Source organism: Pseudopipra pipra, chromosome 2, assembly GCF_036250125.1.
Source record: "Pseudopipra pipra isolate bDixPip1 chromosome 2, bDixPip1.hap1, whole genome shotgun sequence".
Lineage (NCBI taxonomy): Eukaryota > Metazoa > Chordata > Aves > Passeriformes > Pipridae > Pseudopipra > Pseudopipra pipra.
This window is the reverse complement of record NC_087550.1, coordinates 104,716,092-104,739,687: the sequence shown is the minus strand read 5'-3', so window position 1 is coordinate 104,739,687 and position 23,596 is coordinate 104,716,092. Positions and strand designations below refer to the sequence as shown.

At 35.9% G+C, this 23,596-nt stretch overlaps 1 protein-coding gene and 1 long non-coding RNA gene across 9 annotated transcripts in view; both read right to left on the bottom strand.

The window, feature by feature from the left end:
* The window catches only part of CNKSR2 (connector enhancer of kinase suppressor of Ras 2), a 208,311-nt gene that overhangs the window by 87,183 nt on the left and 97,532 nt on the right, over nucleotides 1-23,596 (bottom strand). For 6 of the 8 annotated variants that reach the window (XM_064646764.1, XM_064646765.1, XM_064646770.1 and 3 more), the window contains one exon: nucleotides 8,346-8,492. The exons of the other annotated variants lie outside the window; for them this stretch is intronic. In XM_064646764.1, the coding sequence (XP_064502834.1) occupies nucleotides 8,346-8,492 (147 nt within the window). The remainder of the gene's footprint in view (nucleotides 1-8,345; nucleotides 8,493-23,596) is intronic. 8 annotated transcript variants of the gene reach the window in all.
* LOC135410243 (uncharacterized) lies at nucleotides 3,491-8,339 on the bottom strand. The gene is made up of 2 exons (XR_010428585.1): nucleotides 5,453-8,339; nucleotides 3,491-4,010 (listed from the first exon to the last, which is right to left on the bottom strand). It is a non-coding gene; the product is annotated as an uncharacterized LOC135410243 (long non-coding RNA).

Genomic DNA, 23,596 nt, shown 5'->3' with positions numbered 1-23,596 from the left:
CTTATGCTTATCAAGTGAAGTCCCCACCATTGTGTTACTTTTTAAAAATCTGTACATAGGAAAAATGAATATCACTTAGGAAACCCCATGCTTTAGCCAGTTATTGCCTTGTTTTAGGAACAGAGTTGTGTTAATGTTATTTATCTCAAATATAATAAAACGTATGCTTAAAATTGACTTATTAAAACTTTGCAAGTCCACCTTTAAAGCAACAGCTACAAACTGACAAAAGTTTTCTCTTTTTGAATGGTCAAAAACTGCATCCTATAAACAATGATACTGCTTAATTCTTTCCTTGCTCATTAGAGTTAATGTGAGTATTCTATAGCCAGGCCAAGGAAAGACTACCGGTATTTACAGGAAGAGAGAAAGAAAGACACACACACAAAATCAGACAGGTAAAAGACTTTACAACCACTAAAAACAAGACAAAAGTCTGCAAAAGTAAGAATAAAGCTGGTGGTAAAACAGGGTAAAAAAACCCCAAACCCAACCCATAAAAAACACCCTGAACCCCCCCCCCCCAACTTTCAGAGAAACAAAAACCTTATCTTTTAATTTTCATTTGTGACAACGTAGCCATAGATGTTTTTGAACCACTCACTAATACAACACTGGTTATTTTCTTTTTGATACCTTGCACTTCTATGGCAAGTACACCTTGCTGAGTAGCTTGCCAAATTAATTTTCATTGTAAACCAACAGAATTTTGCGACTTAGATACTGTTTACACTTGTTAAGCCCAAGCTGTTTGCTCATGGCTTATACCAGCAGGAGCACTTGGAGGAAGACAGCCTGGGTAGGGGTTTGCTGTTCTCTAATTACGGGAGGAAGACAACCCTTTACTTTACCTGCGTGAATAGGTAGATAAGAGGAAAGGGAGCCCCAGAAACTAGACTGGTGGCACTCAATAGGAGTTTATGTCATGTAAGGAAAGTCATGCTCAAGCATAAGAGTGATCTGGATGTACAAGGGGTTGATGCGCCTGTGGCAGTCCTGACAAGCTGCCAGAGGGCTAGAGGACACAGCTAAAGAATTTCCCTTATGTTACAGCCTGGAATACCTGGCTGCAATTATTTAAATACTACTGATACTGAGTTAATTTCTGAAAAAAAATAAAAAAATAAATTTTGCTAAAGTCTGAGGATTCTTTTTGGTGTAATACACAGCCCCAACATACAGCTCAGTTTGTCCTCCAGACAATTTGCTGGTTGATGCTGGAAATCAGTTCGGGTTTGTAAATCTTTGAAAAATGCCTATTTTAGTTTATTTTTTTGGCACAGGAAAGTAGTTAAAACAGTGAATGCAATAGGAGGAAATGGTATTCAGTCTAACACAGAAAACCACAAGCTATCTAGTTTACTGAAGGTAACTGTTCCCATGTCAGACACTTTCAGAGGTGAAAATACAGTGTAATTGGTGAAAGTCTGAATGGATGTGGTACCTCACAGGATGGCAAGGTGGGTACATCTTCCCAGGGCACCTGGAGCTCCCAAGGGTATAGAAATTGTAATACAATCTAGTACAAGTGGAAGCACAATCCTGTAGGATTGTCTCAAAACATTCTCGTATCTTTTCCAAATTTCTTTTGTATTGCCAAACTCAACTCTCTGCTTATTTCCGCAGAAACAGAAAAGCTGTTTAATTAGAAGAAAAAGGGAAATCCAAATTTAAAAATTGCTCACCACTTTTATAATAAAAAAGTAGTTATCAAGACTTCACCAGTAAAGCAATAGCTCAGTAAGAATTTCTACATGGTAAAAGCATTTAAATGGTCTCTCCTGGTAGCAGCTCAACACACTGAGAGCACTGTTGTACCTACCACCTTGTGCTGTAGGAGTTCAGCTTTCATTTTTATAAGGAATTAAAAGTCTTCAGACCCCCTTGATTGAAAAGAAAGCCTTCAGACCATGGCCCGCGTGTATGGTGCATCTACCTGACATTTTGCACTTAAATTTAGAGACCTCAACCGTTCAAGTCAAGTCAATCTGGTCATCTGCAAGTAAATCAGCTCCTGTAGCTCTCCAGTTCAATGGCAGCCACTCAGTGAACCATATGCAGCACATTGAACAGGAAAACCACATGGAACTCCATTCAAGTATTTCTCAATTGGATGCATTGGAGATCAGTGATATCCCTGAGTTAATTAACTTCCAAGGAGGAGAGATTTTCCTGCTGCAGTTCCTTTTGGCAGGCTGGTCAGGGCAAGGGGGATTGCTGATACAGCAATAAAACTAAAAAGTTTTCAAGTCCAAAGAGTTAAATACTTGACCCATGGGAATAGCCTGGCAGGAAAAGTTTAGAATTTACATATTAAAATTTGGAGTAACCTAAAAAATGTTCCACAAATGACCCTGCATCAATGTTAACCCACAATGACAGACACAAAATCCATATTTCAATACATTTTGGAGTACTATTTCTTAAACGTTTTGAATGCACCATCCTCCTTCCAGATCATTAGTCTTCATGGAGCCTTTCCCAAACAGTCAGTTGGCCAGGGAAGAGGTAACCAACCATCTTTACTTACAGCACATCAGTTTCTCTAATGCAGGGAAATAGGAGGTCCCTGTAAGTACTGACTGATAGCACACAGACATCCAAGTCCCCTGTCCTCTCCCAGCTATTCTGTCCCTGGTTAGCTCTGCCATGCACTCCCCACCTCCCTCTTGCTACTGGGACCTATTGCTGCTTTTCCCATCCCCAATCCTGAAGGAACTGAGAGGGTGTCCCCAGTGAGTCAGCATAATATTTTTGGTTTTTCTCTCTAAACAATGAATGTAATTAATATTTAATATACACTATCTAAAATTCTTTTAATGTTTTTAAAACTCTTTGAACCTTTCATTAACTCCCTTGGAACCAGCAATATATAGTTTGAGAAACATTGCTCCAGAAAAAAGGCATACAACTTTTCCAAATACAAGCAAAACCAATATAGAATTTTAAATTCTATTATCTTTATACAGTATTTGCATCAGTAAATAGATTTTACTGCCAATATATTTTTCATATTGGATCAAGGTTATGACAATTCATTGAACAAAATGTTTCCAACAAAATAAACTTTTTATAAGAACAACCACGATGTGAAGTAATGCAATACTGTAACTAATTCAGTCAGAATCCATTTTAACAGTGCTGCAAAGAATGCCCAGTTCCCATGTAGCTGAAAGACAAACAAGTAACTTAAAAGCAAACAAGTTAATATTTTATTCAAATTTAATGATTAAAAAGTGTAGGATCATTAATTCTAATTATAAATGATGATGATAGCATTGTCTCTAGATGAATGAAGGAGGCAATATAATCAAGTAAGGAAATACGCTAAATATTTCAAACAAATACTTTCGATACTTTCAAACAAAGGAGTGTTGTTATTGGTGCTGTTGCTTCTTAGGAGGCTGAAAAGCTGGATATACCATAGTGGAAATATGATGCATATCTAATCCAAAAAAACCTGCTAAAAAAACTACAGATACTGAGTTGCTGGTGATTTTGTAACGGTACAATTTAATCAAATACAAAACAGTACAGTGAACTATTTGGATATACAAAAGGTGACATTTAAATAGGCTTGGTGAAGGAGGGGTCAGAAGGTTTTTTTTCCCAGTCAATACACAAGATGTGGCTGGCAGCTTGACCTGCCCCAATTTCACTGAGATGAGGAAGAGCCTTTTTGGTGGGTGTAGTCCAAATTAACCACAGCATGGCACATGTTGTTCTAGCACTCCTTTGCTGTATTATAAAGAAAATGGATGAAGAGTCTTCCACACTGTAGTAAAGTCCACTTTCTTTTTGACTAATTAACAAAGCATTTTCCAGAAGGCAGAGGACTTTGCAGTTAGGCTCTTGCCAGAGTGATGATAGCGACTCACATAAAATTCCATATGCTCCAAGAATCTTCTCTGTTGAGCTTTCCACCCTTGTTCAAACAGCACTTCGGGGAGCCTCCCTTTGAAACCTCCCCAGAATAACACAAAGTGGAAAGGAGAAATAAAACAGACAATCTAGAGTAGAGAACATTTATTTAAGTTAGGTTTTGAACCAGACAAAAATTTGGAGAGTTCAAAGATAAAGTCACCTCTATGTAAAGTAAGAAAAATAAAAAAAATTAAAGGTTAAAGTTAATTGGTTTGTTCACCACATTCAGCCCAGTCAGAAATACAAACATTTCAAACTGAAATATCATTCTGGGTTCACACACAACTGCTCAGAGTATTAAGAAAAGTAACTGAAAGGCAAATTTAGTAAGGTTTGTCTTGCAGGCATAACATCTTAAAATTCATGGTACAATACCATATTAATGAATACTTTCAATTGCAAAAGGCAACCACTAAATTCCCCAAGGCCACAGCTGCCTTATTCAAATATTATAAAAGCAATAGCAACAAACGCAGGCTGAAAAATCCCTTGACTTCACAAATTTGGATATGATTCCAAATGTATCATGAGAGAACCTTGATTATCAGTTAGAGGTTGGATACTGATGGATATTAAAACAGACAATCAACTGACTGAAAAGAGAAAAAAAACCCAACCAAACAGCATTTTCTTTAATCAGGACACAAGAGGGGGGAAAAGAAAAAAAAAGTTTTTTATTTCTGTAGTGATTGACCCTAGAGCTGGAATTAATGCGCTTATAAATACAAACTTATTATGTAATGATGCATGGTATAGCCATAGGCTAATTGTATTATTTGACTGTACATCAAGCCATTCAATATCAGTTTCAGGACTGCTACACAAGATGCATAATTCTTCTTTCTTTTCCCTAATCTTTCATATTTATTCTAAGGATATTTATGAAAAGAATGAATATACCACATTTCTGCCAAAAAGAAAAAAAAAACAACACAAAGAATTAATCAATAATAATGTAGCCTGCACTTAACTCCTAATTCATGGCAACACTGTGATGTGAAGGCAGAGCTGTTAAAAGTAAACAACTGAATATTCTAAGTATTTATGCCAATTAAAAAGCACTTAATATCTGAATGGTCTGAAAGTGTTTTCCAGACATGGAGACCACAAATGTTCGTTTGGCTTGTGGCTAATCTAGATCACTAACAGTGGACAGAAAGCTCTTAAAAAATTTCACTATCGGAGTTTATAATTTAACTACCAGGGTGCCCTGTCACACATAAAACCGCTTGATCCACTGGTAGTACCTGCATAGTGCCTGAACTGGAAGACTCATCTAGCACTTTCCCAGCTTACAGGCATATTTAGTATCTCTCCATTAAGTCTAGTTTGTCATGTAGCTGCAAATGGCAAATTTCATGTTCTCATACACAATTACTGACTAAACAAGCAGAATGCAATTTACCAGTAATGCCTCAACATTATTTACTTTAAGCTAAAATTAAGTTTTGAAGGTTCTCAATTAAAACATTACAATGTACATTTCAATGTAAATGAGTTTCCTAATTTAATTCACTGAAATATTTACCTTCTACATCCACGACATCAGCTGTTAAATATATTCATTGGTGGGATGCATACAAAACCTCAAGTCTCTGCTTCTGTGTCAGCCTCCTTACATTAGGGCAAACTTCCACCTTCCCACCTTATTCATTGCAATATGATTAGGATGTGACACCACATTTTTCTGTGTTCAATCTATTTGCAGAACCAAAAAAACCACAGCAGTCATTTTGCTGCTCTTATTTCCCACTTTATCAGAATTTCATCCCCATATCTCCTTCTACAATCTTTTGAATATTTTGGTCATATTTTGCACTTTAACAGAATTATTACTGAATCATAATTTCCTTATAGCTTGTGTCTGCTGAACTGTACATATGGTTCAATTAACTTAACTCTGGGATGACAGCACAGTTGTAATGATCTCAGTTATTGTAAGACATCTTGATATGGGAAAATGATTTGTCATAACCTCCGCTGCTTGCAAAGGTGATGTAAGTACTGCTTTCCCTTATGTTTTTTTGCTATTTGTTGTCACTTTCCCCCTCTTCTCTCACATTACCTCCCCATGTCCTAACAAAGGATAGCCCCTTTACATGAATCAGGAATATAAGAAATTTCACACCAGTCAGAGGGTCAAATTGCAATTGCCATACTTACAGTTTTTCCGAAGACTTTTTTTTCCAGAAAATTTGCTAAATAAACATAACTTGTTCATAATTTTACAGCTACAAAATTATACTGTACCCAATGCTTTTGCTGCTTGTTATTGATATAACGCATGGTACCAATTTCACACTTAGGCTACATTTAAACTTTAACATCAGCTGACTTTAACATCTGTTCAACTCTGATCTCCATAAATCAACACAAATTTCCACATTATGCAGCTTCTGAAGTTTGTCTGCACTTCACCCTGGAGCTTTGTCCACACTCTGCCTACTTAAGAAAACTATTGTTTCTCACGCTAAAATCATAAATTGTAACAGACACACATATGCCCACTGCACACATAAGTGCTGAATGAGGCTCTGGCCTTTTCCTGGTGTCACGTTTGACAAAATCAGAATAATATCATGTTACCAGAATTATATCTGTAACGTTTAACAGTATCTCTATTTGTATTCATATTAGCCTTGAAAATATTAATATTCTTTATGCTATCAGCAAAAAAAAAAAAACTCCACACCAAACCCAATACTCCCATTGCCCCCCTACTCCCCAAGTCTGTAAGATTATAGAAGAACACTATCTAGGGTCAGTGTTATCCAATACAGATAAACTACATTCAAGTTGGTTGTCCAGACTCCCTTTACCATTAAATGCATAGAAAAGAGGCATGTGCTGGGTCAAATTCACTGTATCTAAGGTAGATCAGTTTAAAATAGGCCAAGATGAATGAACCAGTAACTGTTTGTGTAAGTCTGCTGGTCAAAGGGAGAAAAAATGAGAAACTTGAATGATATGTAGATATGCATATAGTAGATATCAAAAGCTAAATCCATTGAGTAACACCCTAGTACCTGTCAGAAACTTCTCTTGTGGGGACTTCAGCACAATTATTCTAGTGGCAAATGATAAAGTCAAGCAAAAAGGAGTATTTAGGAGAATGGCCCAATTCACACAAAGAAATACCAAACTCACCCAAACAGGATTTAGACTGAAAGTATTGGACCCCATTTAAGGCAATGATGTGCATTTTACATTTGTATTTATATTCTTACTACAGCTATGATAAAAGTGCAGCCTTCAAGTATGGACATTCATGCACTCACAACATGCACACAGATTTGCAATTTTATGTTCAGACGCTAATAAGATATTTCTGGTTGAAAGTTTTTGTCATATGTCTAGTCAGTTCTTTACATCTGAAAGATCAAGACATCTCAGTTATTTAAAAACTTACTCAGTTTTAAAGACTATGATGCATTTAACCATTATAAAATATATATATATGCATATATATATATATATATACACATATCTGAAAAAAGTTCTTCACAGCATTAGTTCTTTCTAGGTATCTCTTAATATTTTAAACAGCAAAGACCACAGCTAATGGCAGTGGCATTTTCATATCTCATTTTCCTTTTGTCCAAACTTTGCAGAAGTCTTTTATCTTTGAAATGTACTTAATTTTTAATTAGAGTTTTTACTGTGATAATAAAAAGTCCCAAAGAAAATAAATTGCTAAACATTATTCTATCTGAATTGAATTGAAAAACAGATTATTTGTTGGTTCCATCTGTTGGTTACATGACTTCATCAGTCTGAACATAACTTTTATTTCCTAGAGTAATCCATCACAGTGACATTTTATCCTAGAGGTAAACATGAAAGCTTTAATGAAACCATTTCATTGTTTTCAGTATATTGCAGGCTTACTAATATTAGGTGCCCAGCCAATATCCTATGCTAACACCTCCTTATGTGCAAGGCAACTTTGACACAAATACAACTTTATTTACATGAGAAAAATTGATGGTCAAGTGCTTTATGGAATACAATCACCTTATAAATTTTCCTGTAACTTCATGAGTGATCAAACTGAGAATTCAAACAGTTTTTTCCCCTCTTTTTTTGAGGTTATATTGTACTGAGATCTTCACAGGAAACCAAACTAAAATTTATCCATTTGTAAAGCATGCTTGTTCTCCCTTGGCTAGAAAAATTATCTGAGGCTACTTTTCTGCACTGTAGAACACTGGGATGATTACTTCTTAACTTTGAAAAGTTCTAACAGGTTTAATTTCAATTAAGCCTATGAGAACAAACTTCAGAGAAATAATTTCAGAAACAATTCTTCAAAGTATACAAGAGTAAATCCATATGCTGCTGAGGATGAAGCACAATAAAGCATCATTGAGATAATCTATAGTTAAAATGATGGTGTATGACTTATGATTAAGCTTCATTACCTGCAGAGCAAGGGGCTTCCATCTCATATTTTTCAGTAAAGCTGGTGCTGAGGTAAGCATGCTCTGAGGTCGCTTTTTCAAAGTTAAGATAACACCACTCGGATCCTCTCGTAGTGCATTCACCAAATTTTTCAACTGCCACCCCACCTGGTAACCAGTAAAATCATTACAATAAAATTGAGGTACAGTATTCAATATGTAATGTTCCCTTTTTAAATAAGATTACTAAAATAACATTATAGGAGTGTATATATATATTAAAGGAAATTAACTCTAGAAATGTCAAAATTTAATTACTGCATAAAAATCATGTAAACTAAAATAATTATTATAATGCATTACCATGTATATGCATCATTTCAGGTTTTAGAATTAATAAACTACTGTTACTTCACTGTAAATGCACAATTAAATCTCAAGGTGTTTTCAAACTTATCTCTGGTACACAGACTTTAGAAACTAGAAAGTTAAAAAGCCCTGGCTTCTGCATTGACAGTTCATTTCAAAACTGAGCATTTGGCACTTCATGGTTACTATTTAAAGTCCACTAACCACATGTAGTCATACACTACTACTCCTAGCAGCTTATGCAAGCACAAAACAGTTGAAGAAAATCTTCTACTCTTCACACTGCTATAAAAATAAAGTCAGAAACAAAAGGCCTTTTTAAAAATAGTACTTCTTCCATGATTCAGAAACAAATACAGTAAATCAATGACAGAAATGTAGTCCAGTCACTACTTGATGTAGTCCAGCCCAAAGTAAAATTTTCCTAATTTAATTACAGCATTTTGAAATATTCTAAAATTAAAAACTTGACTAACATGGAAAGTAACAACTCTTTGTTTATAAATGCAGGATAGAACTTTCTGAATAATCTACTTTGCATTTTTGAAAAAAGTACTTCTAATATTAAAACATTACAACTGACAATGACAATAGTGTTAAGTCTGAATAATGCCTGATTACCAGGTATCTATTGTGAAATGCTTTAAGGTGTTAAACCCCTGCTTTTTCAAGTTTGCACTTAGACTGGCAATACATGGAATCATACATCCCTTGAAAATCTTGGCCTGTAGAGTCATAAGGTGATTATTTCTGTAAACTTGACACCTTTTCTACCTTTTTTTCTCTCTCTCCCCCCTAAACAAACAACTAAATTTTACTGATGCATAAAGGATCACATTTATAAATATTTTTCCACTTTCACAATTTGTACAAGAACAACATTAATAACAAAATTACCCAACTGAGAAAAGAAAAAAAATCTAGACCTCTGAAGTGATAAGGTAACTTAACCTTAAAAAGGTTATTTTGTGTCATGTCAATACATTTGAAAAAATGAAACAGGCAATGTGAACAAAGAGAGTGCAGATGGTCCTTATCATTGCTATAGTGCAATGACACAAATATATATTTGTTACCTATGCTTAAGCAAGATAATTACAAGTAGGTTGTTGCTACTTATTCCCTACTACACAGAACCTCACTGTGTTTGTTTAATATCACTTATTTTAAGAACTGGTACTGCCATATGAACATGACACTTAAGCCAACTCTAATGCTTACCAACCACCTGGAATCACAGATATTGCTCAAACCTCATCACTCTTTCCTCAGCTCCTGTGCACCTACCTGTCCTGTTTTCACCAGAGCAAAGTTCATTATATTCAGAATGTACTTCTACAGTAATATTATAGTATGCAAAGAAAATGGGTATTGACAACATGCATCATCAGAGAATATTTTTCAGTATCTACAGAAGACTTCCAAGCATGCTAAAATTCTTATTTTCAGTCCAATGTACTAAGCATATGGCTATCACACTTTGAATAAAATGAAACATTAGTGCAATCAACTCCAGCTCAATTCCTACATCCTGGTGAGGTCTCCACTGTGTTTCTACAGTATTTAAATGAAATGTCTCTGAGTCCAAGCTTTGTGACTGAACATCATGATTTAATTGAAAAAATACCTTGCTATTTACAACACTGTTTTCTTACTTTTAGAGTTCCGCCACTGCTTAGAAGCAATACATTCGCCGTAGTTACATAATGTCACTGAGGACATATGCAAGGTTTCACTTGATACCGAAAAGGAATACAGTTTATGTAATGTATCTCTGTACATAAGCTACTGCACACTGTAATTCCCTAATGTAACAACTGAAGACAGATTTCTGGAGAAGAATCCCTCTGCTGAATAAAGCAGCACAAAGAGCCTTGAGGCCTCTGATTTGGCCTCAATTAGGGAGTCAGGATGTAAAATACTTCCAATTTAAATTGGTAGGATGCTGCATGTTTCTCACTGAAACAGCCAGAGGAATATAAATACAACTGGGCTTTTTTTTGTTATGCTAGCATTTTAAAAATTATTTTAAATGTACTTTCATACTTTGCAGAGATAAACTGTATCTTGTATTTGAAATATGCCTTACCTTGCAATAAATGGGAGATTATCTGGTCTATGAGAGTTACGGGGATTAAAGAAAAAAAAAATCACTTCAAAGCACTAAATCTGATGTATTTAATTTAGCAGCTCATGAATAAAAACAATTTAACTTAACTTTGCACAGGGAAATTCTGAGTTTACTATAAATTTCAAATTAAGTTCATCTTCAGCTTTTACTTAGTTCCCTGACAGTTTTCTGCCTACTCAGACAGGTCTTGAAGGCTTATCATTTCAATAGAAATTACTAAATTGGCCTAAGAGGAAAAAGTCACATTAGAAGCAGTCAACAATAAATTGAAGAAAATCAATATCCACATAGGAGGCATGCTTTTCAGTTCCAACATAGTTCAATTCCTATTGAAATTCATATTGACACAGAAAAAACAGAAGTAATTTTATTTGAGGGGGTCTAGGTTGAAAAGAGGAAAAGGTAGTGACTATATGTGGAACTGAAAACTGTTTTTCAGAAATTCATTTTAGTGATATGTAATCTACACTTCCTTTTAAGTGCAATTTGATTTTACATACTGCAAAAAGGGACAGTAATGAGAAAGTTTCATTACTGGTTTGCCAATTCAATAAATATGTAAAAGGACTGTATTAAGAGACAACTTTATTTAAAATAACCTGAACAATTAATTTCGAAAAGAGTGCACTATGCTGACCAAGTGCCTATTTTTAAAGACCAAGGAAGTTACTGTTGTTTGCTTTAAAATCAATTTGCATTGTTAAACCAGTGCCATTTAGAAGTAGCAGTCAGAAGAGGTGCCTTTGGTGGCAGCCTAAGCCCAGCATTGGGTTTTGCTGCCCAGTGCCTGGATCACCACTCATTGCCAGTGCAGCTCTCGGCCAAGCACGGGGAGGGACAAGGGCACAGAGGGCGGCCCACGGGTGCCCTGAGGGGTTGTGCTGAGCTGGTTTTGCCAAGGAGGCTACAGCACCTTTGCTGGAGTAGTTTACTGCCACAGAAAGGAGGGATTGAAGGGGTAGCCCACATCTGTGTCATCCAAGGACCGACAGCCCAAGGCCAGATAAACAGGGCTGCCGGGGGTGGCATGGGCAGGGACACCACCATCCCAAAGGGGAGGGTAATACCCTGTGAGAAGAGAAACAAGCCTGTAGACAGGGTGCCTACAGCATCAGGCCACCTCCAAATTTCTCATTCATCTACCACTACATGCCCAGAGATTGTGGCCATGGTGGGAAGCCTCACCACAGTGCTCCAGAGATACTCAGGGCCACCCAGGTTGCCTCAGCAGGACAAGACGGGCATACAGGAGCCCTGTGCAGCTGCACCCAGATCTGACACATCCTACTCATCTTCCCTGCCAAGCACCCATTACCCAAAATCACAGAAAGCTTTAGCAGAGGGTGCTATCAGAGGTCTCCCATCCACCACCCAGGAAAAGAAGAGGCCTCTGAGCAAGTTAAGATATATTTTACAAGACCCCAATGTTTCTTTGGCTTAGGCAAGCACATCTGGATGATAATATTACAACACCTTAAATTTAAACTTTTATTTTGAATTCCTATTCTGAATTGCCAAGAACTGTAACATTTTAAATAATTAAAAGTTGTTCTTAGGTAATTACTTTTTTCCCCAGACGAATCTATTCCCCCCTTTATGACAAGCTTAGAAAACTGGTAGTAATCTTCCCTTTTTCTGAATGAAGCATGACCATTCATTGAATCTTTTTTTCACACAGCCACACTCATGGCAGTATTCCCAAACTCCTGTGCTCATTCTTGAGTGCTGCTGTATGTTATCATCCAGAGAGGAGCTCTGTAAAATATTAACAGGCAAACAGCTCAAATACAATTGGATGGACCTAAACCAAGTATTTTTAGGATGCTACAAAATAACCTACAGCCTGAAAAATCTTGGACTTGCATCCCCAAAGATACTATGGAACAGCTGCATCACTTAAAAGCAGTGTGAAAATCTGATACACATTGAAATGACATCAAGCAGAGGGTGGAATAACAGTCAAATGGTAAACAGAACAGAGTCCATAGTTTTACAAGAGTATTCCTGTTCAACAGGTCATCAGACTCTCATGAAAATTTATGAAAGCTTTCTGCTTCCATGAAAAGAAAACTTATTTTTTCTCCTGTTACTGTAATTTTTTCCTGACTTGCAGATTTGTAGAAGGGAAAAGTAGTAACACCTTTACACTTTAAAAGAAAAAAAAAAATATTCTCGCTAAATATAACCTGCAAAGCTATGTGCTATTTTCTACCTAAAGAAATACGCAAAATCCACTCTGGTGTTTAATTTAAAAAAGTTAGTGGATTTGAGAGACAGCAAAAATTCTAATTCTTTCAATGTTGGCTGTAATTGGTTGCATGCATCCAGAGTGCTTTGACTGATCAACCTTTTCAAGCTTCAAGCTTTTACTCATTTTTCAGCTAAAAAAACATGAACAATTTCTAGGAGGGAAAGTGTATTCACCTTAAGAAATGGGTGTTTCTTAAAGAACTTCCATATCTAACACCATCTTGCATTTCATAAAAAAAATTAGTGCATAAGAAAAAATAACACAACACTACACTTCAAATAACTATGAAACATAGCACATTTTTAAGCACATCAGAATCTGACAAGAAATTTAACAGCATCGTGCTGTTAAATTAACAGATTGATTTCCACGAACATTGGCCAGAAACGAGGATGGTCAGCTGGCAGCACCATGAAACAAATACGTTAGTAGCAAGCATCTTCTTCCCTTCCCCCAGTTGCAGATGCCTGAAAAGGTGAAAAATTAATGGAAAGACATAGGTCTCCTGTTTCCAGAAAATATTACTGTGTGAGGAAATCACAAAAGGATGTTTACAACATGGACTATCACAGAGATGAAAGTTATATCTGTATGTGGTAGGGGAAGCAGTGTCAGGAGAGCAGTAGACTCCTTTTCAGGGATTTATCCATGGTCTTAAGCTAGCACAATAATAGCATCCACACTTGCATAATGGTTTTCTCATAGAGAGGTTAATAATATTGTGATTGCATAGGCTGAGATTCTAATTAAAGAGTATCTTGGCTATATTATTTAAATAAATGCAATTTTAATTCAATGCTAAAGTTAGTTCTGTGTATCCTTAAAATGTCACTGATTGCACCGCACTGTATCGTTGTCCAAAGTCACAACACAGTTTATATGTAAAGTACATTGAAGAAAATCTCATATTTTACTTGAAAAATGTCTGATGTTTCACTAAAACTTTTGTTTATTGCTATCAAACTATGAAATAACTGATTTTTACATCCATTTTTGGCTACATAAACTAAAGATCACAATTAAGAGACCATCCCAAGAGTAAACTAAGTTAGGATCCAAACTGAGAGTTGAGTGCAGAAATTACTGCCTCATTAAGGTGCCCTAAACACATTTCCCTCTCAGAAAACGTACCTGATTCAGAGCATAACTTCTGACTGATTTTACTAGATTGCTCCTTTTAGTTATTTCCATAGCTCAGTACCACCATAATTCAACAAATTTCACAATGTTAGTAACACAACTACAGAGCACCTCGGTAAAGGAGACAAGCATCTGTATTGTCCAATGGGGAACTGAAATTTGATTTGTCCAGGAACTCAGAATCCATTCTGTACTGAAGCTTGGACACTATTTAATAACAACGCTCACCATTCACTTTGTACTGACAGAATCAACCTTCAGCTCAGAGCTAATTTACTGTTTTGCTTTTGAGTCATTGTTAGTAACATCCTAGAACAAATAAATGAGCGTATTTGTTGAAACTCCAAAGACTCCAACTTTATGGGTTTGATTATATCCTATTTTACAGACATAAAGATCAATTACTAGGTACAATTTTTGAGGAAAAAGTGTCTCATTTCCCTATATCAAGGTGTGGCCCTAAAAAATGGAGTTGATTTCATTTCACTCAGTTTTGGGGTACCTCTGAAATTCAAAGCATTCTCCTGCACTGCGGTACCTGCAGTGACTGCCTGTCTCCAGCATGGTGTCTATAAGGCATCTCTGTCTTCAACCAGGAGTACAGATAACCAGAAAAGACAGGTACTGGCAATTTGGAAGGTCTTCATTCAACCTTCAGCATTATTTACCCTCAGAGGGACTAAACTCAAGTCTTTCAAATGCTAGGTAGGTGTTTCAAGCATCAAGATGTGTGTAATTTCGGTGACCACAGATGAGTGCTAAGAAAACACAAGTGCCAATAAATGTCTAAGGAGGTACAGAGAGTTGGTCATACAAGCTGAAGGCTCAGGTGGGATTTAGGCTGACTGGATTGCACCTTGGTTTCTCACAGATTAAGTTGCACTATGGATGTAGGTGACCCCACCCTTCCTTAGGGCAGAGGAACAGCCAAGTTCTCCATATTTCACATGGCATAAAGAAGGTGCAGTATTAACCCACCATACAATGGGAATTTGAGCCATGTGTGTGTGCATTGCATAGTTTCATATTTAGATTCCCCAAACGCTTGTCCTGGAATTAAAATAATAAATATATGTAGACATGCATGCATACACACATACATAAATAATTTTATTTCAGATTAGATTTACATTGTCACAACTTAGTATTTTAGAATGATTCCAGTGAGTCAGTAATTTCGACAGTCCCTCTGACCTCCCTCTTTTTAGTGTATAAATAAACTACTTGAGATCCCCAGCTGCCCTGCAGCTAAACAGTACTGCTACCCTTGAAACAGATGTTTCTTGAGACTGGATTCATATAGTGAAAAGAAATTAACATGTGCACAAAGAAATTATTAAAAAAAAATCCTTAAGGTCACTAATGACAAAGCAAACTGAAAAAAAAAAAAAATCCAAATCCAAAAAAAGCCTTTAATTGAGCTGCAAACTTACGTTGCATCACTTAGCTAAAGGAAGAACAGGGATAGGAAGCTAAAAGAAATTGTCATAATAGAGGAGTAATTATTAAATCGTGAGAAATCTTTTCTTTTTTGTTCCATTTTACTGCTATTAAAATAATCAGCCATAAACTATGTACTGCATTCAAGCCACTGAGTTGTTTTAAGCCAGTAATTAGGTTTTTTCAAGTACAAATTTACAAATCCAGAGTACATCTACTCAAACAATAGAATTTCCCTGCTTTATTTTTTCCTCCCACATAACACAGCATTAATTTGCTTTTCTTACTGTTTTGATCTATTTTTACAACAACTATCACCGTCTTACACTTCCTCACAATTACCTCTTAATTTCGTCACAATAAAACAAGAGATTATGCAACAGAAGATCAAGCTGGAACCTGAAGATCAGCTGTGTCATTTACACAGCTGCTACCTGCACAAAGCACAGGGGTATTCAAAATTCTTCCATCCTAAACTCATATGTGGTCCTGGGTGTGCACAACTGTGCTATCAATTGTGTTGATTTGCTTTGAAGAAACCCCTCCTTACCTTTAATCTCTTTCTATACAGTGTACTTCAATTTTCAGCAACCTCAGTTAAAAGGAAATGATTAGCAGCAGAATAATATCTGCCTTCCTTCCAAATACACGTATTTGCACTAACAGCAGGCCTTTTAACCTGTTCATATGAGACAAATAGAGTAACATAATCTGTATTCTGTTCTACAGACATAAACAATGTTAACAATAGAAAACTCCAATTCTACTTATTATCTGCTACCTGGGCATAAAAGATATGCTCTAATCATATATTCTGAAATAATCATTTTAACTACAGAATTTATAGTAACTTCACCAAGAACATACTGTTAACATTTTAATTTAAATTGCCAGCAAATAAAATTTGTGCCAAGATTAATAGTCAGTAGCAATTACTATAAGAATTTGAAAATTATTTTTATCAGGAATACATGTAAACATATTTTGACAACATATTGTCTTTCAATATTTCTGTTGAAAATATTAATACCATTTACATCACTGCTTAGAGGACTTTTTTTTCTACAGAAACACTACCAGGTGGGCAAAAAAAAAGCAAAACAGAAAACAACTCTAAAAAAATAAATTAAAATGCAAAATGCATCATCTCCCAGTATGTTCTGTGCAGAAAAATGAATTTAACAACTAGGTCACAGGAATGCTCCACAGAATACTGCAGCAGTTTTTAGCAGATACATCCTCAGGAGTATAGTCCTAAGTATAGTTTATATCAGAATACTTGATTTGGCTGCAGACTCAATAATGTGGCTATCACCAGCAGTGACACTATGAAGGCCCACCAATGCCATTTACAGAAAAAGTCAATTGATATCTGCAGTGGAATTCTTACTACAATTACACTGCCTTCAAAAGATACATTGGTGCCTTGAAGTCAGCCCAGGTGTGTATTCCCAAACTGCAGCTGTACAGAACAGTCTGTATCATCAATTACAAAAGAACTTTTTATTTCCCCAAAGAAAAATAACCTAAGAACTCAATAGTCTGCTGAATGTTATTTATAAATGTTCATACAATCACATGAGTAAACTACCAGGGCTCAGTGACAGTAGAGTTGTCCATTCTGGGGTACAGCCAGGACAGAAAAAAAAATAAAATAAAATCTCATTTTGAGTGAGTTGTAGGGCACGGCAAATGCCATCAGGTGAGCAAGACCAAAATCTAGTGTATAGCCAAAGAACCTACATCTCAGTCATATGAGATGATGGGCATCTTCTATTGCAGCAATTTCTTCTTGAAAGGACTTCCTGAAAGGACTTGTACAGCAACCCAAACTTCTCAGTGTTTGGCTGCCACACAGCTCCACCAATCCCACAGAGGAGGTTCACCATGCCCAGCATATGTTCTTCAAGTACTGTAGTGCACCATAACTGCAGCAGAGCGTTGGGATCAGGTGCTCTGGAGCACAGATCAAAGAGCACACTGAACATGGGATGTCAGTGCCCAGGTCACAGGACCAGATGTGTCACTCACAAAGCCAGAGGCAGTGAGGAGCAGTTTCCACAACCTTTTGTGACTTACGAGTGATCCTGCGAGTGTTCCCTTTCTATTTTGGGGCACAGTCAACCAGGTTTAGTGCTTTCAGTTAGGACAAGCAGGTTGACTTGAAATTAAAGTAGAAAAGCTCACATAGTTTAGTTCATCTAGGGGACAGGTAGCTGCTGGAAGGCAGCACAGAGTGGTTTTCTGCTGCAACTGAACTAATTCCACTGGAGTGACACAGATGTGATTAAGTGTAAAAATTTAATGTGGAATGAACAAAGGAAAATTATATAAAGTTTGGCAGAAACATGAAGCAGCATGGGCTGGCCAAGCTTATGCTGCTCTAACACAGAGGCAACAATGACTTGTTTGTTAACTGTTCTGTCCTGCCAGAGACAGAAGTGCAACTGGATGCCCACACTGACACAGCACATTATTTACATAAAATTGAGCCTGTGCTTATCAAAGTGGTGTGTGTTTCAGACAACTCTGGACAAGCTCCAGGGATTAATGGAAAACAGATTCCGTGGACAAGAGCATTCAGCATTTGTTCCCCTGGGGAAAAAAGGTCATGTTTCCTCACATATTTCCTTTCTGCAGTATCACACTTCCCTGACATATGGGATATAAAATAATATACTTGTGTTTATCTGCACATCTATGTAAAAAAGATAACATAAATAACACCATATAATCTCAACACAAATTCCATGTTAAAGGGAATTGCAAGTTGACAAAAATATTTTTCCTTTTGAATGGATCATGACAATTTAATTTCTTTATCAGTATTATACAATACTTATGGAGATTGTAAAAAAAGGATAAGGAGTTATACCGAAATTTTGAGAGGGTATTTGAGGGACAGACTACATTTGCAAAGAAGTATGGACCTCATATCCTGACAAACTACAGAGAGTTCAGGACAGAGCCCTAAAGAACTTGGTTACTTCCATAAAGACTTCCATTAACATTTCTGGATAGACCAAGAAATCTTTTAGATGTAAATCCCACTCACCTTTAAAATTAAATATTCGTGTTCACATTTACCAAACCATTATAAACAAAGGACACTCAAGGATTCAGAAAGGATTAAAAGCATGATTTGGGAGTTGTTACTCTATCTTCTCTTCCATAAAAGCACATGCATGACACCAACAGAAGAAAGCTGAGCAAAAAGCTTATTTCTTTTGAACTTTTATGATTTTGCTGCACTGTTTTGTTGTTCAAGTCAAGCATCATAAGAAAAAAAAAATACTGTTTTAAATAAAAGATGTTGTTAGTGGAAGTTGTATAAGATGTCAAAACTTTAATGTCAAAAGCTTGGACTGACACTGCTGTTCCCTCCCTTATACTATTCCAGCCCATTTCTCCACTGAGTCGCTTTAGAAATACCATCTCCCTCAAAGTCAAACTAATAAGGCCTTAAATGAAATACCCGTGTTCACAAAAATCTAGCTGGATCAGAACTAGTCTGCTAAACAGTGCAGAAAAAAAATAAATAAACTGAAATATTTACATCATTTTTCTGCTTATAGGTGTTTGGGCTTGGCTTTCCCTCCCCAAATAAGAAGATATCTACTGCAAACTCCATTTTGGATTCATACACTCCAGAGATTCATATGCACCCCAAGTTCAGTATTTCCTATGAACTGGAATTTATCAGCTCCCAACAAACCCTAAGATATTCTGTGGAAGACAAACTCTCCTCACTAATTGTACAGTGATCTTAAAAATCTGTTCCTTACTTTTTCTAAGGAAGGATTAGGTTAGGATAAGTATCTAGAGAGGTATCATACCCTTCTTTAAGTGTATACCGTTCCAATAAAGCAAAGTATGATCTTGTAAATGTATCTGTCGTGTTTCAGAGGCATTTTAGCAAAAAGTTTTTGTAGTGTAAATACAAAAAAAGTTCCTGCAACTCAATTCTCTGGACTTGGCTTGGTGCACTGGAGCTTCCACAGTAAGAAACTTGCTGTATAAAAGCGAGGTATTATCTACTACAATATTTCAAAAAATCCAATTTCAATGGTAACTTATAGGTGTTAAATACATTAAACAAACCAGCTTCAGATCAGCAACAGATCAGTAACTGACCATATTCAACTGTTATTTCCATCACTGATATGTACTGATAGTTCTGAAGAGTTTTAGCCAACAAACACAAGTTTTGGGAATCCACAAGTCTATCAGTTGTCATATCAAACTTGTATTCAATCCATATTTATTCAAAGTATACGCAATGTGCCAAATATACCTTCAAAATAAAGAAACTATTACACAAAATCAGCCTATTAATCAAGAATCCTACACCATTGTGAGTCTATATCTCCCTATTTTCTGTTTGGAGTATTTTTTCTACTGTTTTATCACTGATACAACCAGAAAGACTACTGGAGACAGTAATAATTCATATAGACAATAATACAGTTTCCTGCACTTTCAGTTGGTTAAAAGAATGACTATCTTGAGGCAAAATATACTCTTGAACTATATATGGATAGAAAAATGAGTACTGCACAGTCCAAATTCTGAAATACCCGAATGAGGTGGGTGGTTTTGGTTCTTTGTTTACATTGAAATATTTTAGATGGGCTTTTAGAGAAGATTAAGGATGAAATTTTCAGGGAAGTTTAAGAGAAGACTCTGTCTAAATCCTTTACATTTTAATGGAGGAGTCATGGAATCATAGTACGTTTTAATTTGAGAGAGGCCTTAAAGAGCATCTAGTGTCAATCCCTCTGCCGTGGGCAGGGACACCTTTCACTAGACCAGGTTGCTCAAAGCCCTATTTAAGCTGTCCTTGAACACTTCCCAGGGATGGAGCATCCATAGCTTCTCTGGACAACCTATTCCAATGCCTCACAAGCCTTACAGCGAAGAATTTCTTCCTAACATCTAAACTAAACCTATCCTCTTTCAGTTTAAAGCCATTCCCCCTTGGCCTATCATGACAGCCTTTGTCAAAAGGCTTTCCTGTAACCCCTTTTTGGTACTGGAAGGTCTGTAATGTCTCCCTGGAGCCTCTTCTTCTCCAGGCTGAACAGCCCCATCCTCTCAGCCTGTCCTCACAGAAGAGGTGCTCCAGCCCTCTGATCATATTCATGGTCTCCTCTGGACTTGCTCCTACAGGTCCATGTCCTTCTCATGTTGGGAGGAGTCATGACCCTCAGTTACAGAGCCATTTAAGAAAATATCTGTCCTGTAAGGCACATCTGACACAGGAGATCCACACAGATATTCAACCTTGAGAAACCACTATTTAAAGGACAATTTTCTGAATACTAGGTTTTCACTGACTTTAAGCATAATTAAATTATTTTTTTTATTTTCAACATTCAGAAGATATTTATATTCCAGACATCCTGCCAGCAACAAGTGGAATAATCCTGTTATGGATGTTTTCCATCAAATAGCAAATGATCAGAGTAATCACTCGAAATTCTTTGATTTCACTGTCAAATGAAACACTACAAATATTAAGCATCACTACAAGCAAACAGAGGATGTCAATAGACAATTTAGAACTATTTGACACCCAGTATTAGGACACATATAATGAAAATCAATAAAAATCACTGAACTATTCTCCTACTTTGTCATGATGCTTATTTGAAAGCCAGTGGGCTTTCTGAAAAAGCAGCTTTTTCATAGTTATTAAAATGTGATTCTTGCATAAAGTTTTATCTAATAAGTTGGATTTTTAAAATAATTTCACGGAACTTCTCTTCCCTATATTTATATTCATTCTTTTAAATATAAAGTACCAAAAGACAGGTATTAACTTCAATTTGACAAAATACACTGAAATAACTGAAGAAAATAAAGGAAAAAAAAAGGTTTTAGCTCTAAAATAAATTTAAGATTTTTTTTGTTTTATACTTTGATTCTTCATTTAGAAGACATCACCTTAATAACAGTTACACATGAATAATACTTCCCTACAGCTTGAGAGTTTGGTATTTGAAAAATTTAGTCAGTTATTTTTATAGTCAATACAAGTGTATAAGTATGATGAGTTACATATGATACATATTGATATGTATGTCCTGTATTTTCAACTAGGGAGCAGTATATCAAGTGTGGAAAAAAAAATCAATACACAGTAAAAACAAAATGTAGTATCTTCAGAATTATTTATCTCCTAAGTAAGAGCCACAGCAAGGAATAACACCTCTTCCCAGAAAAACAGATTCCTAGAACTGGACATTAAATTCCTCATGACAAGGGCCAGAATACAAAAGGAGTGACTTAGACTCTTGTCAAATTCTGCAGTATCTATAGAAAAAATGAAATATTTGAGCTCTATAAATTGAAGAGTGAATTAAGTGTACCTTTGCAAAGGTACCATGGGAGATGCTACCAGATTTCTAAGAAAATTCTAGTTGACTTTCCCTGTAGAAAAGCAACACTAAAATACCAGAAAATTACTTGCATACAATATCAACGATGACAACTATATCAATTATATTGTTGATAGAACAAAGAAAAGCACAAGCAAATGTGTGACTTAGTCTATGACTTAGTCTAGAAGTGACTAGACATATTCACTTCACCATATTAAACTAAGTCTTAGCTCTGTATGGTCCTTTTCCCTAGATATACAATCAATGTTTTTTTGTTTTCTGTACATCTGAAAATACTTAGCTTCCCTGATGCAAAAGCCAAAACAACCAAATCCTACATTAAAAATTCCATCCAACTATGTAAGAAAGCTCATCTTAAGGCTTGTCAAAACACTATTATTAGTGTTAGGGGTAAGATCTGATCTTTACATCAAATAAATGCACTGTAGATGTGCTACGAAAACTAGAGTAAATACCTAACCAACCGGAAATTTTCAAGTTAACAAGGTAACTTTGCTCTACAGCACCATTAGAAATTGTTGGAAAAATTGGCTAGCATAAGTACTGAATGTTTAATGATGTGCTTCTTCAAATGTGTATATATTTTGATAGTCAGAATAAAAAAGTTCAAAAATGTTTTTCAAATTAAATTGATGCAATAAGCTTTCTTAGTGTAGAAAAACAAATAAATCAGTCATCAACTGTACATGAAAATGTACATGGATACAATACTTATGAAGAAGCTATATGGCCAAAACAGTATTGAAAGTCACCCTGACCTGCTTAAATTTATCAAATTACATTGCATGGCTCAAAAGATAGCTTCTCATCAGTTAAGATCCACATATGTATAGTATATTTGATATCAAATTTAGCTGGAGGGTATACTGAAATATTACACTAATTTGTACAGAGGAGCTCACATGATGTACAATGGCTTAAGGGCAGAAGTGGAACCTCATGCAAAATGACAGAAAACACTTAACAAATGACTGCATTAATAATGGCAGGGTAGGATATTTTTTTGTCTGTTAAAATGCTTGCAAGAACACATGTAACTAATACCATATATTGACTTTCACTACACTCAAGAAACTTTATACTTTGGAAAAAGAATAATTGCTTTCTGTACTAACGGTCTCTTCTTTTCTCTTACCAAGCCTTACCTTAGAAAAGGTAAATTCATTTTAAGAGTTCACCAATCTTAAATAAAATCACCAGGAACTAACAAGTATCTGTTCCCACAAAGAGCAATTTGCATGGCATTATTAATTTCTTGCCTATCATATACGAAAGATTTGTTTCATTTTAACTTTCCAAGTTAAAAAATCTGTCTTCAAATTAAATTAATCACCCTAGTCATCCCTACGAGAATTTCACATGCCTGTGTTTTCAAAAATCACATTCTACACATTCCAGTGGGTTTGGAAAGTAGTAAGTTTTCCAGCTTTCAGGAAGTATTCTTGACCTTAAACCCACAACGGCACATTTCCAACTCCCTGCATCCCTTTGACCTCAAACTTCTATTTTACTAAAACCAACTGTTTATTAACAGATC